At 39.4% G+C, this 18,992-nt stretch overlaps 2 protein-coding genes across 5 annotated transcripts; both read right to left on the bottom strand.

Annotated features, from left to right (window-relative positions):
* Positions 1-678: 678 nt before the first annotated feature.
* On the bottom strand, positions 679-4,748 carry ropn1l (rhophilin associated tail protein 1-like). The gene is made up of 6 exons (XM_054623311.1): positions 4,659-4,748; positions 4,081-4,213; positions 3,350-3,470; positions 2,319-2,480; positions 1,454-1,629; positions 679-733 (listed from the first exon to the last, which is right to left on the bottom strand). Exons 2-6 carry the CDS (start codon positions 4,209-4,211, stop codon positions 679-681), a joined length of 645 nt encoding a protein of 214 aa, XP_054479286.1. The 5' UTR covers positions 4,212-4,213; positions 4,659-4,748.
* Positions 4,749-5,432: 684 nt separating this feature from the next.
* Positions 5,433-18,992, bottom strand: nup58 (nucleoporin 58). Of its 4 annotated transcripts, none has more exons than XM_054622601.1 (14): positions 18,543-18,992; positions 17,972-18,090; positions 17,746-17,778; positions 17,377-17,652; positions 16,871-17,039; positions 16,600-16,665; positions 16,085-16,259; positions 15,615-15,694; positions 15,287-15,405; positions 14,867-14,949; positions 14,539-14,740; positions 9,036-9,119; positions 7,692-7,787; positions 5,433-7,187 (listed from the first exon to the last, which is right to left on the bottom strand). In XM_054622601.1, exons 1-14 carry the CDS (start codon positions 18,620-18,622, stop codon positions 7,021-7,023), a joined length of 1,749 nt encoding a protein of 582 aa, XP_054478576.1. In that variant the 5' UTR covers positions 18,623-18,992; the 3' UTR covers positions 5,433-7,020. The 4 variants fall into 4 exon arrangements, with proteins under 4 accessions (XP_054478576.1, XP_054478575.1, XP_054478577.1 ...); XM_054622600.1 differs by having other exon boundaries at positions 17,930-18,090; XM_054622602.1 differs by lacking the exon at positions 7,692-7,787 and having other exon boundaries at positions 17,930-18,090; positions 18,543-18,991.

The raw sequence follows: 18,992 nt of genomic DNA on the forward strand, positions 1-18,992 counted from the left end.
AGCATCTTTTAAAATGTAAAATGAAGTGCTGAAGTTCAGAGAGAATGGGTGAGAGAATCTGTGTGCGCCGCAGACATTTTTTTCTGCTCTGAAGGTGATTGTGTGCGCTTTCTGACTAGTGTAATAAGCCTGTGTGCCCTTGTACTTGTCCATTTCCAATAATTCATTGACTGAACTAAAAGCATTGGGGTTTTAGCTTTTTAACACCAGCTGAAAATCACGCTCTTTAGTTCAGCCCTCAGAGCTTATCTCCATACCTCTCCTCTCTTTGGTCTGCTGGGTGAAATGAATACACCGGCAGATAGGCAAAATGCAGTGAGTTTGCCAGCTGATAGTTTATGAGAAATTATCTTTGTCTAACCGAGATGTAAGGGAACAGGCAATAAAAGGCATAGACACACTCCACCTGACAGTTTGTGTAAGGCAGCTTTGTTCCTCTCTTGCTGCTCATTAAAAGATTCCAAAATGACTCAAAATAAAAGTATTTTTCAGTTGGACAATGACAAATAATAATCCACTGTGTCTGACGCTAACAATTAATGGGGCCAATTTCTAGGTAATGAAACAACAGCTGTGCTTGAACGAGCATTAGCTTGAACATTTATTAATTAAACACAGTCATTTGTTGTTGCTATCACTTCCTTCCTTCACTTCCAATGCCTTCTGTCTCTTCTTCCTTCACTTCCTGCTGATGTCGAAGTTGGAAACCTGAATCATGCCGCCCTGTTTTTTTCTGTCGGGCAGAGAAACCAGTCTATCAGTGCAACAGCTGTACTCTGCACTATTAGGATTTTCACAACAGTGAATATTAATATCTCACAGGATCATCTGAGGACAAGGAATCTGGCTTAGCTCGTCAACATTCTGTGCGTCTTAACACTACCAACACTTACTGGCTAAAATGTTGGGCAAGTCCAGAGTAATCACTGCAGACAATATATTATATAGCATAGCTTCTGCTAAAAGTAGATTTAAATGTATTCCCTGCATTTGTCGCTTATTAAACACTGTAGTTTTGTCTTATGTTCAGCAGCACAAAATTGTCTATGATCATGTGTGCTGACATTTTGACCATATCAAACTCTTGGTGACTTGTTAGCTATCTCAAGTGATTAAAAAAATCAGAAAAAAATTGCACTTGCTTGTACATACCACTGTTTTTGAGGTTGCATGAGTCTAAAAAAGTCATTTGTCTTTGGGGTAATACTTATACCTATCATATGACTGACCATCTTCATAGACAGAATGAGATTTGACTGGAGCGGAATCCAAGGAGAACTGATTCAAATAAGACAAATGCATTGGTGATGCATATGAAACAGCCTTATTTCCGACTGCCTACATCCACCCTGCTAGATAGGCTTCATTTCTATAAGCATATAGACAGCTATCGAGGTGAGGATCATTTTCACGCACACACTTACACACCAACACACGCCCACACAGCACCTACACTTGTGTCTGCAGGCTGCTAAGGAAGTTATCTATGTGATCCTGTGGCATTTCCCCGTCCAGGTGAGCCAGGTAGGTGTAGAGTTTGACAAAGATGTTGAACGGGATCCTCGCAGCACCGCCCTCCTCATCCTCTGTCAGGATCTCACAAGCAAACTTGAGGGAACTCACGAGGGTCTGAGAAAGTGTATGCAGAAACAGAGAGAAGCAGACAACAGTTTTTTTTTTTTTAAAGACACCAAACTACAAAAACATACCGTCAGCATTCAAGGACAACCCCGTCCCGTCTGAGCATCACAAGCACACACTGCAAATACATTTACATAAAACTTAACTTTAACTTGTAAAAGTATACACACACACTTATTCATGGACGGTTACAAAAAAGAACAGCCTAATCAATGTAGAACATGACTGCCCTCATGTGGTTAAAGTGTTCAACAGTCTCACACAGCAGCATCCTATTCAAACTACTGACACTGAGCCCTTTATGTTGTTAATGCTGTCATGCAAAGTCGTCATCTGCAAAGTTCTCCATGCGTAAAGGAATTCTCTTTAATCTGTCTCTACTTTACCATCTGAAACATTGACATAAAATCATTAGCTTAAAAGCATAGCGTAGATTCAAGTAGTCAGAGATGGATTTATCTCTGCAGTCTGGGGACCTTGATGGACCTTGAAGTCTGGATCACAGATGTCTGGATCTACTCTAAACACTAGAAGACTGGACTGGGAGATGAACAAAAAAAAATAATTACTATTTTAGGGTCTCCAGCTGTGCTTAGCCTCAAAGTGGGTTTTAAGGCTCAAAGGAAGTGGTATAAAGTGGTGTTAGCATTTATATCTTGTCTTATATAACATCTTACCCCTCCCAGAGCACTGCAACCCAGGGCGAAAAACTCCATCCAGTCGATGTCTGAGTCAAGACTGCCCAGCGACAGCAGGGTCTCCAGCTGATCCAGGGGTAGACACAGACCCTTCCATTTCTTTTCCAGTTCCTCCTTACTGCATGTTTCCATGGGGGACAGCTAAGATTGGGTGGAGGGAGTGGCAGGCGGGGGGGTAGATGAGGAGAAAAAAACGAGGTTATCTAGTTTACCAGATGACCTCATTCAAATCACGAGTTATTATTTAGTATTGTTTGCTGAAATAAACAGTAGTATTGGATGGGGAATCGGACAGCATTTGTTCATCAGCACTTTACTGATGGTGGACTTTTTATGTATGTAATTAAGACACAGCAAGGATATAAAGACATAAGAAGAGGAGTTTATTACCGCTCCAAGCTGGTAGATTAATAAGATAAATGTCTGTTGAGTGTTATTATGATATCCATTAAAAATACAATTTTGTATTCATGGTAGATTTGTGGCCATAAAGTTAACAGACTTTTCTTTTTTTTGTGCAAATTTTGTAAAGTAAATAGTTTTAGAAAAAAATGAATAACTCTGTTGTACTTATATTACTGGCATAAAGACAGATAAAAAGCAGCACCCTGACAAAGTTAAGACTAGTGCTTAAGTGTTGGCCTTTAAGGAAATATAAACTATTAAGTTATTTTAATGAATGCAACATACTACGATCCCAGTAGTTGCCCCAGGTGAGGTAAAATAGGTTTACAATACCATTAAACTGTTATGATTCACCTGGGGAAACAGCATCACTGCAATACGCAGATACACACAAAAAAAGAATAAAAGTGTAAGCAAATATGGGTATCAACTAATAATAACTAGGTATAGTAATCGATTACAGAATGTAACCTGAACAGGACATTCAGCTTTGAAACTGTAAAGCACACTGGAAAACACATTGTTTTTCTTTTAACAGCGACAATATGAAGCAAAAGATCATGTGATCAGTGATATAAGGTTTGGTCCTGATGTAGAGAAAGCACCTGTTTATGGAGAGTCTTAAGTAGACCAGGAGTCAGCCCAGTGTCTGTCTTATGTGTGGTATTCATCTCCAGCCTATCCTTCACAGGCAGACACTCTCCATTAGACAGTGCACTGAAGTATCTGGGAAACACACACACACACACACACACACACACACACGTTATAAACACACATATATATTATTAAACACTGTGCTTAGCTTCACCCTGCTCCCCAGTTAATTTAGAGGCATCATGACTTTCCGTTATCTCTGACAGAGCCTGGTGTTACTTTAATAGCATATAAACATCTTGTAACCCAGGAGACATTTGACTTGTTTATGTTTCACCATATGGCTCACTTCACTTTTGCCGCAAACAATTCCAAGCTACACTGGCAAATAAAATAACAGATGATATGACCGTCCTTAGGGGTACAAAAAAAACCAACAACGTACATTTTATATTTAAATTCCATCCTGTGCTTCTTATGTTCTTTTTTGTTGTTGTTGGAAAAAGTCAGATAGTTTAACCGCTGTAGTGACATGGAAGCCCCTGGGATCCAATTACAGCCAGTTAATGCAAAGATGAGAGATGCACAGGTTTAAAGGGGGCCTCCCCTTTTTCATACAGTAATGCCGCCTGGAGACACTGTTTATGATATTGTTTAAGATATCGAGATTGAAATAAAACATAATCACATGCATCCCTAACCCTCTACCAAGCCACCACTGACAGAGATTCAATCTTACGCCGAAGACCACTGCAGCAGATCCTTGGGCTGTGTACGGATGGCTGCCTTGGTGAAGCTTTTGAGGAGGTCTGGCAGCTGGGGAGGGATGCTGATTTGCTGGGCACAGAACATCGTGTCTGGAAGAGGCATGGCTGCAATACAACACATTGCAATATAGTCCAATTAGCAGATAGAACATCTAGCAGATAGCACATCTATGGAGGGGGGAAAAAAAGTGTCAGCTCGCTAGCCACTTAAAACTATAGGCAGTGACAATAACCACACTATTAACATAAAAATGTAATTCTGCTTCTTCTTAGGGATCTAATTGTGCTGTTTCAATAAGTTTGAGAGGAATATGGAAGTAAAGACCATTAAAGCAACATGTTTCAGAGAGAAACAAGCTTGAAAAGCTGCAGATAGTATATGTGTCTCCTCCTGTTACTGCACAGACTAGTGTGGTACATTCAGAAGACGAGGCCGTTCATGTCTTATAAATAAATACATAACGTTACTAAAGCTGGTAAATGTTGGCATATAGCTAAAAGACATTATTTTTGAATTAACTGCAAAAAAAAACCAAAACTGTAACGTTACCTGGATTGTTGAATTATGAATTATGGCTAGGTTAACTCAATTGATGATAGTACTTGGTCTGTGTCGCTTGCAGCATCGTCGCATAGCAACGGCGACCTTCTTGTGTCTCTGTAAGGTAGATGTAATGCAGAGTGAAGCGCAGTACCGCCCCCTGCTGTCCATGGAAGGACAATTCACTCTTAAACCGTGTTTGATATATAAAATGATAATACTTCATGATGATAATGAATTTAACATTACTCTTCCAAACATTAATAATGGAAAAAGCACTCTTAATGCATTATAACACTTGAGGCAAATGGACTGCTTGAAAAAAAAAGCACTAAGCACAAATATCTCAATGCAGAATTATCACTGATAAATGGATACAAATTAAGATTATTTATTTTTTTGAAAATACCTTTGTGGAGAATGAAAGGACAATTCCCCATTAACGCAGAGCAAGTGGTAAACCTTACAATCAGCATGGCTGTTTTTAAAATTCTAATCCGGGCCTGTGGTGTTAAGTAACTGGGAATGGACGGTGCATCATGTGGTCCCGTTTTATTCAGTACAACTATCAAAAACTGTGCTGTTGAAGCTGCAATTTTTTTTTTTCCATAGGCACTTCACACTTTAAACTTACCCCACAAAGCTTTTCAATACGTTTACTTGTTTGTGCAATGTCAAGGAAAATGTAATGGATATAGACTGTGGGAAAGCTGACAGCGTTGTGAACAGTACCATAAAAAGTGGTAACAAAAACAACAATGACAAACACCATTCTGTGTCAACACGTACATTTATTGAAGTGTTGCCATAAACAGGCAAAACATCCTATTGAAGATTTTTATTATTAAACAGAGTCTTGAAAATACAAGTTTACATAGACTGTGATTAGAAAATAATAGTACAACTACCAGTATTTGGTAACCGAACAGAAATGGACAATTTAAAAAAAAAAAAAAAAAAAAAAAAAAAAAAAAAAAAAAAAGCAGAATATCCCAACCATCCCAGACACTCAAAAGAAGACAGCAATTATGATAGAACCAGAAAGACAAATTCATACTTGTGCAATAGGCACACATGCACATTCACACGATCACTGCCAGGTCATATACACTGACAAGTGCAAATTTATTCTCGCACATGTATAAGCATGGACAGCTGGAATCTTCTTGTCACATCCCTTTCAGGTTCAACTAACTTAACATTTAATGGGAGCCATGTAATACGAACAGCACGGCGTTTCCTCTCCCAAGTTCTTACATTGTGGCAAACTAAATGTGTTTAAAAAGTAACTAATAAACAACGATAAGGATGGACTTTAGCAAAACAACACAGGTTATGTGGACTAGATAATGGACTATCCCAAGGTGCTAGTCCCCTTATACCCCTCCCATATGTCATCTCTTTCTCCGCTTGATACAAAAATAAAACTGTGCTTCCCCAAAAAACCCACCCTGGACAATCCCCTGTGCCTTAAAAAACTATCTGGGATCAGATAGTACTCCCGATTGACACCTTCGGCAGCAACTACACTGTTCCAAACCGAATAAACATCTTTCCCTTTACGTTATCTTACCCTTCCCTGGACGAGGCTTGGGCAAAGTCATCATTTGAGAGGCGTTCAAGTGCCGTTATGCAATTGACAGAGTTGGTGTAACTCAATTAAAAAAACAACTGCACTGTCCACCTCAAAGCACAAAAACACATCAGTCTTGTACAATATTCAGACAAGGGCAAATCCTCACAGATAACCGAACTATTTTTAATCGATCCAGCTCTGTCCATGGCTGGCATTCCCAAAAGCATCGCAGCGCTACAGATTCTAGAGTGCAGACGGTATTTTGAGTCAACACAAATGGGCAAAATCATGTTTAAAGTTATGCAAACACCATTTTTTATCCTTCCATACACTCTACTATCTACTACATATATTCAGAGGCGCTGAGTATTGATAATAGTAAAGTAATACAATTGAATTGTTTAATCTAACAGGAACATGTGATCATGGACAACTTTTTGCATCAACAATGAGGTGAAATTTTGCTCAGGACTTTGAGATACAATTAAATGGAAGCAAATCAGTGGACAATACAGTCAAATGTATGATAGAAAGATACTGTTTGTTGGTCAATGGGCTTTTCCTTATCTCAGGGTCTGTTGAGTATATACCTCCATGTGATTTGAAATGTCTGATCCTCGATTGTTTTTTTTTTTATGGTGGTTTCATTCCCATCCCTGATGATTTCCTCAGATTTAAATGTTTTTGTATTTGGATAGTGATTGTTATAGCACGTGTATGCTTTTGGGAGACCAGGCCTTACCCGCTACAAACCCCGTTAGTCAGCTGGTCAGTCACAGGGTTTTGTTTTTGGTTCTATCTCTTGCCCCTCTTATTACCAGCAGGGGGTTTCTTGAGCTGGAGAAGGGGTGCTGCACCAAAGCCTGTCGCAGCTGGGTTAGAAACGCCAAAGGTCAGGCCAGCCGAGGGGTTGAGGCCAGGGTTGCTGAAGTTAAAGCCTGAGCTGCTGCTGCTACCAAAACCTAGAAGAGCAGCAGAGAGGGGACGCAGGACAAAAAAAAGAAGAAGAAGAGGGGAAAACATAAGAAATGTTAGAGAAAACTAACGTAATGGAGCAAATAAAGGATTCAAATAAAGGATTGTCCATATGATACACAGATTTCGGCCTTTTTCTAAGTTTTGAACTGATTTTGTCCACTTGGTGTAACACCCAATATCCCAAAACCTGTTGGCCAGACTGCCAGCAATCTTGCGTAAAAGGCTTACCATACAATATAAAAGGATCACCCTGTCGACAAAGCCTTCTTACAGCAGGGAGGAAACCAGAGAAACTTATTATACAGTATCTGCACATTGCTCTGAGTAGCTTTATACAGGGAGCTTGTCCAACTGCTTCTGTTGACGTATGCTCAGAGAAATATCCCAATTCAGGAGGGACCCTTGCAAACACAAGCCTACTCAAGACTCTAGTTGTACCTTTACTCTTTGGTGGGGGTGTGAAAGGGGTATAAACAATATGTTTGTACCTGCACTCAGACTGCCTCCTGTGGGCTTACTGGTGGAGAAGGCAAAAGAAGACCCCCCAGTCCCCACCCCACCAAATCCTGGCCCACCACCAAATCCTGTGGGAGAGAGTGACATGGAAGTCAGTTTGGTCTATGCACACAGCCCACACCAGGACCGGATATGAGGAGCAGTGGCTCAGGAGTACACACAGGGTGGCATGAGCAAACATATCTGTGACATTCCATGGCAAATCAGAGAGTTTTTTGGTTTCGATTTTAGGTTTTTGTTCAAACCTTTATGTATATTCTATTTGAAACCAAAAAAGGAGAAGCAACAAATTGCAACCTTGGCTTGACATCCTTCAATTACTATTTTCAGCCGAAAGTGTGGAAATATCCATATGTATTACTTTGGAGGAGTGCCTGGGGCCCCAAAAGCACCCATTATGCATTTATATTTTCATTTTCAGTTTTATCTGTGACCCTATCAAACTTCCTGACTCTAGGAGTTATATTTCTGAAGATATTCAACCCTTGAAATGGCGTATTGACATTTTTAGGGTTGGAAAAAAACTATGTAATTCTCAAAACTATTTTATTGTATAATATTTCTGGTTTCAAATAATAATAATAATAATAATAATAATAATAATAATAAATACATACTCTTTTTCTTTTTTTTACAAAAAGCTTAACATTTTAACAGAAACCTCTATCTGATTTGACACAGAATTACCCAAAACATATGCCACAACCTATTCAACCTACGTACAGCATTACTTCTGACTGGGGACCGGGGAACTAAACACTACTCACAGTACACTACATGGCAAAGCAAAGACCACAGGGATGAAAACAACATGAGAAAGATTTCACCAAACACACCAACTATGAGAGAACACACCAACTTGGTGTGCGTTCAGACCACTTGTTACCACTCTGCTTGTTACCAGTTACTCTTAACTGGTAGATTTGCCAGTTGACATTCAAAGGCAGAGAATTATTTGAATGTAACAGGCCGGTAAATTTCTTGCACCACTGATCTCCTCATTAAGGAACAAAAACTTGTCACGTAATAAGGTACAGTGACCTGTGGCAAGTGGTGGCTCAGTTTACTTGTGGTGTGAACGCACTTCAACTCTTGCACAGGGAAGAAGAGGAAAAACACTGCCAAGCTTTTACTGCAGCACTCTCTCAGACACATACACAATGGCTACCACTTTGTTCATACAGGAGAACACAAAAACTTCACACAAGAAGGCTGCTTGGCAAAAGCTAGGAGGCATTAGGGAAATGGTCAACTTTGCAAGGGAGGGGCAAAACAAAAAAAGGGAATATTCATATTAAAAAAGGCCGAGGCAATACCTCCAAGGGTAGAAGAGCCCAAGCTAGTGCCCACTGCCGAGGCAAAGGGGTTTCCAAACCCTGCCCCCAAGGGTGCCTGGGTCCCTAAGGCACAGAGAGAGAGCATATGCTTTACTCCTCTTAATGCATGTTTTGTGCATGGTTCAGGTAAAAAGACAACAAAAGTGGTTTAAAGTATTTAAATGCATCTGTAAAAAAAAACAATGTCTGCAATAGTCAATACAAAAGTTATCTAACATAGTTGTTTGTAGGGACATCACAAGTCTGCAGCAGCCAATAACTATTCTATACAACCTTCACATAATGCTTTGTAAATACAATACTAAAAACTCAAAAAAAATGCACCAAGCTTTTATAATTTGTACAAATATATGTATTTTGTAAATGTTATTAGAATAACAAGGTTTTAAACTAAACATTCCAGATAATCACTACTGCGGTTCACGTTGCTGACAAACTGTGGAAAAATTCTGCTAGTTCTTTCACTCAGAAACTTGTCTTTTTTTTTTCTTCTATGCAATTTTTCTATTAAGTAATAAAATTTTGTAAGGCTTCCAATTAGTCTGCATTGTTAAAACAACTTCAGTCGAAAAGAAACAAGGACAAACGTTTCTTTGTTTAAAAATTGATTTATTGTGAATTAAATATGCAATTCCACTTACATAAAACACAAACAAACAGTTTAGAACAGAATTGATTGTTAATTGCTAACTGCTACTGCATTTGACAAGTTTCCAAATTTTTAAGATTTCTGAGAGTGAATGAACTAGCATATGCCAAAAAAAACAAAACAATTATTAAATATAGCTTAAAAAAGGCACACAATATTATATATTAGATATACTGTATCAACAGGCATTGGTTATATAGGTTTGAACACATTCATCTACAAGTAAAAGCACTCGAGATTTAGATAAGAAAAGTGAATTTGGCATCTACGGCTGCCTCTCAGTGTGAACTGGTCAACATAAAGGAAACTCAGTGACATGTGACAGTTCGCCTGTGGAAGTCAGTGTGGTCAAGTTTTACGCCATCCTTCCAACAGGAATTGAATTACCTTCCTTGGTTTGTGTTTGAAAACTTTTCACCAGTGTATTAATAGACATAATAACAGCCAGAGTTTTGGGTGGTTGTTTACTGAACACAAAAGCTGCACCTTGGATAAATCTACACATGATCACAAGCTACAAACACTTTTCTTTGCTGGATCAAGTCTGACCTCGGTGAAGGGACTGGTTAACATATTTTTTTAAAGATTCAAATGTATAGCTTTCCAGAGATCACAAAGATGTCCCTAAACACAACCTGCAATAGTAGTACCTCCTGCAAGCCTCATAAACCACTACAAAAAAAAAAAAGGCAAAATGTAAGCATTAGATAAATGGTCAAACGGAAATAATAGAGTGAATAAGAACATTCAAAACAGTCTGACAGCCAGCAACTCAGAAGAAGACACTCTGATTTTCAATACTGGGACCCATTTTAGAAAAACTACTGTGCTAAAGCTCAACATCACACAGAAAAGAATAAGATATCATATGTAATTCTGAATCATTATTGAGTTTTTGAATAATTCACATTGAGGCGAGCACTGTAGGCAAATTTTGGCGCTAGTACTGTCAACCATCCCCCCCACCCAAAATAAAAAATTCACATTTTGATTCCTTCACTAACGGCATTCAAGAAAATACAGCAGTCAGCGTGGCAAACACATAACTGACCAATATTGAGAAGATACCAAACATACAGGAATAAGGTGGCTTAATATCCACCATCACTTTCTGGGTCCAAACAGCTTTGACAGACCAATAAGTATTACATAATCTACATGTCACTAGTGTGCTAAGTGCATCCGTGTGTGGAAGACTAAAGGTTAAATGTAAGCTAAATAACACAAAAGTCAAAATTCTGGACAACAGACGCCCAGCTCGGCCCGAAAACTGAATCTCAATCCTACAAAAATGTTGTTAAACAGAGGACTGGAATGTCCAAAGCAGCAGTTTCTCTCTGAATGTGCAGTGGCTCCGTCAAGTAAGGATCAACTAGGTTAGGTTCACCGAGCACCACTGTATCTAGCAGCAATATACAGAAAGGTGCTGGAGAGTGAACTGACCAGTTTATATCAGAACACTTCTTGTGTCAAAAATACTAAGCGCACCAGTATCGCAATAAATACAACTCAATACCAAGCAAGACCTTTCATTGTAAAATTATGGGAAATATCACACCCAAGCAATAAAGAGATGTAGACATACCACCTGACCACAGTCTGTCTCTTTTTGTTTGGCAACAATGTGTCTAACTGGTACTGAAGGACCAGTGTGAGCAGCAACAAGTATTACTCTCTTCTGAACTACCAAACAAACTGCACTCAAGCAATGAAATCAAACTGCAAAAAAGGTCCATACAAAGTACCACCACCTTGGATAAAACACCTGAAATGACTTGTTACCAGCACTTTTGCTTTACATTTTAACTGAATTGAATGTGAAATGATCCAGCCCTGTTACGCTGCCAGTAGCCCTTAGGTGATACAGCTTAAATCAAGTAACAGTGGTATGGCCCCATACAACCAAACCAACCAAATGTAGTATTGAAATGTGAGGTAATGCTGGCTAGTTTTGCCACTGTTGGCTATCCACATTGAATGTTTGCCTTCAACATAAAACAATAAACTTCGGCTATTTGTTCAGAACACTTGATTGTATACAAACACTGAGCACACCCATTCATTTAGGCCAGCAATAAGTGACAAAGACAGGGGCCCCGTTGAAGAAGGCCATCAGCCTCACTTCCATTTTAAGCAAAGTAAATGCAGTAATGGAAAGTCAATATCTCAGCTTAAACTACAGTTCAGGTAATTCAATCGTCTATATTTTCAGTCCTGAGTCTTTTGGCACCTATCACCTTTTGTGGCACAAATCTGATCAAGCTTTTGGCCTACACGGTCAATCTACGCACCCAAGTATACGAGTCTAACAAGAACCTGCCTGAAGTAAGCGCCACCCAGCTGCATGGTTAGTGTTCTAAGTGCTGGGATACTGGCCAACCGCCACTATCCCATTCCAATTACTGACTTAGTTACAAACAAAAACTAAAATAAAATAGAAATAAATAGGGAAATAAATACTTTAGAGACTAAGACAACCATTTGTGATTAGGCTTAGTCGATGAAATGACGGAGTCAAATACTAGTTAATAACCACTGTTTGGCAATAGGGATCGGAAATTTGCTATATATTATTATTGACAATGAAAGGGCAATCGTGTACCCCTTTACCCGACTCTGGGGTTAACAGATTTGCAAAGCTATGAGCTTGAAATAAATTACAGTGCAATGCAGCCTTTTTTTAGACAGCTAGCAGACCCAGAGAACACAGTGTTGCAATAAACAAATGATCAAACAAAATGATCAGAAATCAATTTGGCTTATATGAAATAAAATTTTAAAAAAGCAATACACAAAAATCTTGAGCAGGCACCAAGGCAGTGTGCACTTGTACCACACAGGTGTTTGTAACCTACTGTGGCAATAGGTGTTCTTTGTTGGGGATTTTCTCTACAAATTGGGGTTAAGCAATGGATTGGTAAACTATTCCCATCTTTACTTGGCACATAGTTAAATAGGCTTGATGCTAATTCAGAAAAGCTATTGCTATTCCTGCTAAGAGAGCAACGGTATGTGAACGTTCAAATATTTCTAGACCAAAAAATAAGCCACATTCATTGGCCGGGTAACAATTGGCGACTCTTGGATCTGATGGAAGTCTAGGCAGAATCGATGATTTTTGTGAGAAGGACGCAGCAGAAATTTGCGAATAAAACCAAACTTATGTGAGAAATTTCGAACAATGCTGCCTTTGCAACCCCATCCAATTTAAATATTGCTTTCAATTTTTTTTAAATTACATTTTTACTACACTATACAAGAAAAAAAAAAACACAGCAGTAACATGCTAATATACAAAGTAGCTTAGTTAGTTCATAGTAAGTGAGTGCCCTGATATGCCAGAAAAATGGCCTACAAACCAAAGCCTATAAAAAAGGCTGAACTTTTGTTTAACACCTCAGAGATGTGGCAACAGCCATTATGGACACTATTCTTAACATAGTTGTAAAATGTTTAATAAAAGGTGAATTTGAGTGCCATGGAGTGCCAACATGACTGAAACAATATGACTCGCCTTTTAGGTTTTCAAGCATTAGTGTGCTGGCTTATTTAAGATTTTTTTGGGATATATATATATATATCACCAACTCTAAACAACCCAACACACCTCTGATGCCAATCTGTGAGTAGGCATTATGTGAAATAAAAAGATCAGTCTTCACCTGTCTGCATATGCTGGATAATAATACTGTGTAGAAAAAATCTTTATAAATATATTTGTTTTCACTGGCACATGATGGAAATAGTTTATCACGTGGTATGACAGTTAACATTTAAGGAATATAACTTATATTCATTTGATTAATAAATAGGACTTGCTTTTTGAATATAAGCTGATGTAGGCATTTAGTTTAGTTATTTAAGTGAATGGTTGCTTATGAATGTAGGTGTTAGGCCCCCGAACAAGGGAAACCCCACGCTTCAATGAACAGTGGCGATACATTCTTCATATAAATTCTGTTTTTAAAAATGTTCAACAGTCCTGTATTTTCAGTGAAATAAGCTGATGCCCTTTCCATCTGATCAATTGGAGCTTTCCCACATCAGAGACCTCGTGACACTTGGACTGAAGTGAGAAGGAGCAACATTATAATGAATGAATACCTTATGGACCAACTGATCACCCAGACTCAATCTTAAACAAAACAACAAACAGACATCCGAATGGCTGATCATTCAGACAATGTTTGCTAAGTATATCTTAAATCGCACAGCAAGTGTCTAATGCTTCTAACCCATCACTTGACAACCTTCATCGAGTAGGCTAATTTCAAGCATCCATTAAATAAAACTCAAATTAAATTTAAAAGCTCTAGTTATACCTTCAACAATCAAACGAGTAGAATTGAGATAGCTGGACTTTTTCTCCCATTATGTAATTGCTTAAATAACGTCAGCCCCAAAATACCTGCTCTTACATACTATTAGAGAGGGCAAAGAGAGACATTAGGTGAAGTAGGTTATTATGTCCTTGGCATTACTGAAAGGGGTTGTAAGACATTTGTAGGATTTAAGTTGTATTTTGCAAGTATAACAAGATGGTAAGGCAGTACAAAGGTTTCCTGTCGGAGTTAAGCAACAAAATGATCTCCTCTGCCCTTCTTTAGGCGTTTCTTTCATTATAGAAAATACAGACACAATAGCTCGGGACCAGCTAATGCTTTTTTGTTGTTTTAATTGTATCCAATTATCCTCTGTCCCCTATATTCTCATCATTAAAAAAAAAGAAGAAAGAAACATATCCTGTCCTCTTTAAACATCTTTCTCTCCTCTCCCTCCTGTACTCTTAAGATGAGATGAGGAAAACTTTCTAGAACTTGTAGGCAGTCAGACCTGGAGTTGGCTGCTGTTGCTGGGTCAACGTGGCTGCCATGGCAACCGCTGCAGCGTTGGGCACACTGGAGAATGGGGCGGGCCCAGTAGTGACTCGTGGAGTACTCTGCCACTTCCTGTTTGATGCCCGTTTGGATTCAAAGACGTCCGTCGAGTCTTCCAGGAAGGCCCGACGGTAGGAAAGGTACTGGTGCTTCAAGATCTGAGATGAGATATAAACAATAAAATAAAAACAAAAATGTAGAATTAACATGGTGTGCATACATTTTAATTAAGAGTTTGCTGAGAATCTGGACAATGTGGACATTATTTTTGGAAACCAACTGACCTTGACATTCTCATTAACAGACTGGAGCTGGGCAGCCTGTGCAACAAATGTCTGGTACAACTTCTGCATGGCCAAGGTCAGGTCTGGAATCAAACATACACAACATTATAATATCAGTTCACATTTGAGGTAAGTTTATGAAAAGATTAAACAGGGGAGAGATATCCATTAAAAAGAGTCAGAAATTACAAACAAAGTCTTGATATTTCCACTTTAATTTGTGTGTTTAACTTGGTTCTAAGCAGATTAGTAACACGCCGTTTGTCACTGTGAGCAACCGCTTTTACATAACACCGTCATCAGCTTTAATGTTAATATAAAAATATTTGAATCAATGCGGTTTTAAAACTTGGAAGTGACAAAGACACATTTTACTTACTTTCTTGAGTTGTGTTAAAAGTCAGACAAAAGTCCTCTTACCCTGAGGAGTGATGTGGGAGCCACTGCTCTGCGTTGTCAGGTGGTTCTCGAGTTCTTCTATCTGCTGCCGGTACTGCTGCAACTGCACCTCAAACTGCTCTACCAGGCTGCGGAAATAACTAAAACACAGAAAAAAAATTTCACATAATTAATCATTGTTGAATGCATGAAGTAATTTGAAGATGATATATATAGAAAACACCCAATATACTAGCTAGGAGGGGCATAACAAATGAACACGCCAAGAAGCTGGCACTACTGCAATCTGAACCACTGTATATCCCCCTTTGATTTGCTTTAGGACTACTTTCTGGTGGACTTTACTTACTCTGATGGAGCAGTGTTTTCATGCTGAAGTCCAGGGGGAGTCTTTTGTGTACGTAGTGCTATGTCAGCATTTTTCAGCTCCTTGAGAACAAAAGGCAAAGAGGAAAGTGAAACGACACATTTTAAAATATATAAAAGGGTGCAGTCTCTTTGTAAGAGATCACTCTCCACATTTTCAGTTCACTCGGTGTGAGTAAGAGACACAGTCAACGATCTAGATAATTAAGTTCTTCACATTTTGAGTCCCACTTCAAAAAAAAAAAAAAAAAAAACAGTAGGTACATACAATATTTGTGAACATTTAAAAAAAAAAAAAAACTAATACAAATGTGATGTCATGACATGATTCGAGGAATTCACGTGTTCATGTGATGTATGATCTTATTGACAATCGATCTAAAATTTGACAGGACTGAAAAGACTTGAGATAACACATAACTTTTCACAGTTAAGCGTGTGAACTGTTTTTACCTGAGCTGTCTCCAGCTTTAGCTTGTCGATGGCAAGAGCTTGGCGCTGCAGACCGCTGGCACTGACAGAGAGAAGCTGTTTGAGGCTCTTGATGTCATCTTGGACTTTAGAAATGGCCTTCGATGACATCCTGCTGATGTCTTCCTGAACTTGTTTCTGGTCTTTCACAAATTTTCTATTAAAAAAAAAGTAGGAAGAAAGACAATTAGAAATGACTCAATACAGCAATACATCATCGGTGCACTAGTACTAGTATTGTAATTTAAATCAATTTGAAAAATGGATTTTGGGGAAAACCCCTGGACACACTAAATATGATTCAACAGTTCTCGTAAGCAAGTTTACAACACACAGCCTAAATGTGACACGTCTACTTTGGTACAATAAAAAATATTTGCATCTTTAGCCAAATATGTAACATATGTAATAATTCTGCCAAACAATGTGCCCAGGCATGTGACCTGATGGTCACTGGATCAAATCCCGTGACAATTTATACACATAACAACACTTACTGGAAATTCTCGACGTCCTGACAAATAACAGGAGGCAGGTTCTCATCTTTCAAAGCTTTACTGTCCCTGAGGGAGAAAGAGAGAATGCTTTTCATCATATCAACAAACTGAATCTTGCTGTTCAGGTATCAATAACAGGTTATGAAGCCACTAAAAGCCTCTCAGCAAACAATTGTTTACAGTATTTCACTATATAGCATGTGCAGTTCTGGACAATTCTGGGGCTCCCATTTAGTTAATAACCATGCATATGTTGGTCAGCAGGACTTACTTTGCATTGGCTCCAGATGACGTGTCGCTCTTACTCTCAGAAGAAGTGCTGAAGTCGACTCCACCCAGGCCAATACTTGGGGCAGGAGCTGCCGACACTGCCGTGGATGCCGCTAACAGAGAACCCAGCGTTAACCCGCCTCCTCCTCCAAGAGTGGTCTGACCCAAACCTGAAACACCAAGTAAACATATAGAGTAGGTCATAACACAGTGCAATATTGTGATTGAGAACTCCTTCTAAAATAGTCATAATCAAAACCACTGCAGCGGTAGTTATGTCCTCATTAAAAATCAGAAGTCATAGCGCTGTGCAAAGGCAACCACTATGTTGCTTATAAAATGACAAAAAATATGTAAATAACATATATGATAAATTAATCTATATAAATTAATAATTTTTAATGACTTTGCCTTTTTATACAATTCTTTCTTTAATAAATTATACAACAACGGTTCAACTCAGCTCCGTGTCCGTGGACAAGCTCACCTTGTCCGTAAGCATCTCACCTGAAGACAAAGTGTTGGAGAAGAGACTCCCACCCAGCGTTGGGCCTGCTGAAGCTGCTGCTGTGGTCATTGTTGCGCCACCAAGACCAAGGGTGAAGCCTGCTGCAGGCTGCTGTGGAGCTGTGGAGGTCAGGACAGAGCCAAATGATAAACCTGCCCCTAAAGGGGCTGCCGAGGTGGTGGACGTGGTGGTGAGGGAGAAAGGTGTTGCCGAGGCTGTGGGCTTGTTGAAGGCCATGCTAAAGCCAGTGGCAGCAGCGGTAGCAGCTGGGGCACCTGAGAGAAAGTACATGGAATTAACTTTATTACCCGTTTTCAATTTACTTTCCAAGACACTACATCAAAAATATCACAGAAACACAAACATACCTAATGTTAGGCCTGCAGTGGGTGCAGCGGCGCCTAAAAGAGAACAACATCACAACATAAGAGATGCATATAACATAAAAGGTGTATGGCTGCATCTAGCAGACATGCTAATTAAACACAACTTTATGTCACTGTTTGCAATAGGGTTGTTTTTTTTTTTTTTTACTCTCTATGACATTATTACTTGAGGCAGGGGTGTTGAAAGAGAATCCACCAGGTTTCTGACCAAAGAGACTGCCTCCAAGACCGAGAGATGGGGTGGTGTTGGTGGGGGCAGCGAGGGCCGTGGCTGCTGTGCCCAGAGCAGATCCCATGGAGAAGCCCCCAGCATTGGCCGCAGGTGCACTAATGAGGAGATAATGCAGTCAATTCTGTCACATAATCACAGCTCTTCCATGATCCTAGATTCAAAGTAAGCAAACTATGAAGCAAGGGATAATCTAGCACAGTAATGCACAGGGTTCCTTTTTTAACTTGGTATATCAAAGTGATGGATGTGATACCATGAAGTTACTTCTGCATAAGAATGTGAAGCCAGTTGTGTCCATGCTAAACAGGACAATCAACAAGTGGCATTCACAGAAAGAAGAACATAACTTCATGCATGGTCTCTCTGGTTTGATTACAAACGTTATAACAACCCTCCCTCCCATAGTGGTGTTTTTAACAAACGTATGCACCTTTATTGGTAACGTACAGGAACCCATATATGTTATAAAGTCATCAGAGTGGTGCTACCAGGTTGACTGTGGCTATGCTAACGTTAGCTCAGTGGGCTTTTTGAACTATATAGTTACCCGGCTGCGGCTCCAAATGCAAATCCTCCACCGGCGTTGGCGGACCCAAGGGCCCCCGATCCAAAGTTAAAGCCAGACATTGTTGTGTTATGAAGCAAACACTCAACACGAACTGTCCATGCGGGTCTTCAGACACTCAGAGAGCCACCCAGCATCCCAGCTAGCACGCTAGCTAGCTTTGAGGCGTGAGGGCCGAGCCCGCGTTGGTGTCTGTAGTGAAACACCAAAACAAAATGTCGGCTTTCCTAAATAATGCTATCAAACGTTCAGCTGTAGTGTTGTGTGTTTCGCGTCCCTCTAGGTTGTTTTTTAGTATTTTAAAGCTGTCAAATGTCGCAGGTTGAGTTCTCGCATGGTTTTACTTTTCCTATTCCCCGCCTGGTATTTCCCGAACGCTATTGCATTTTGGGTAATGACTTATTAGAACTACATTTCCCATCCTCCCTTTCG

This window comes from Anoplopoma fimbria, chromosome 21, assembly GCF_027596085.1.
Source record: "Anoplopoma fimbria isolate UVic2021 breed Golden Eagle Sablefish chromosome 21, Afim_UVic_2022, whole genome shotgun sequence".
In the NCBI taxonomy this organism is placed as follows: domain Eukaryota; kingdom Metazoa; phylum Chordata; class Actinopteri; order Perciformes; family Anoplopomatidae; genus Anoplopoma; species Anoplopoma fimbria.

Excerpts from the sequence above, each read along its gene's own strand:
- ropn1l (XM_054623311.1), bottom strand. The coding sequence starts at position 4,211 with ATGCCTCTTCCAGACACGATGTTCTGTGCCCAGCAAATCAGCATCCCT. Across the intron at positions 3,471-4,080 it reads CTGCTGCAGTGGTCTTCGGC|ATACTTCAGTGCACTGTCTA; the intron begins GTAAGATTGAAT and ends TGTGTTTCCCAG. Across the intron at positions 2,481-3,349 it reads TTAAGACTCTCCATAAACAG|CTGTCCCCCATGGAAACATG; the intron begins GTGCTTTCTCTA and ends ACCCAATCTTAG.
- nup58 (XM_054622600.1), bottom strand. The coding sequence starts at position 18,622 with ATGTCTGGCTTTAACTTTGGATCGGGGGCCCTTGGGTCCGCCAACGCC. Across the intron at positions 15,695-16,084 it reads TAAAGCTGGAGACAGCTCAG|GAGCTGAAAAATGCTGACAT; the intron begins GTAAAAACAGTT and ends TTTGTTCTCAAG. Across the intron at positions 9,120-14,538 it reads GCAACAGCAGCCAACTCCAG|GGACCCAGGCACCCTTGGGG; the intron begins GTCTGACTGCCT and ends TCTGTGCCTTAG.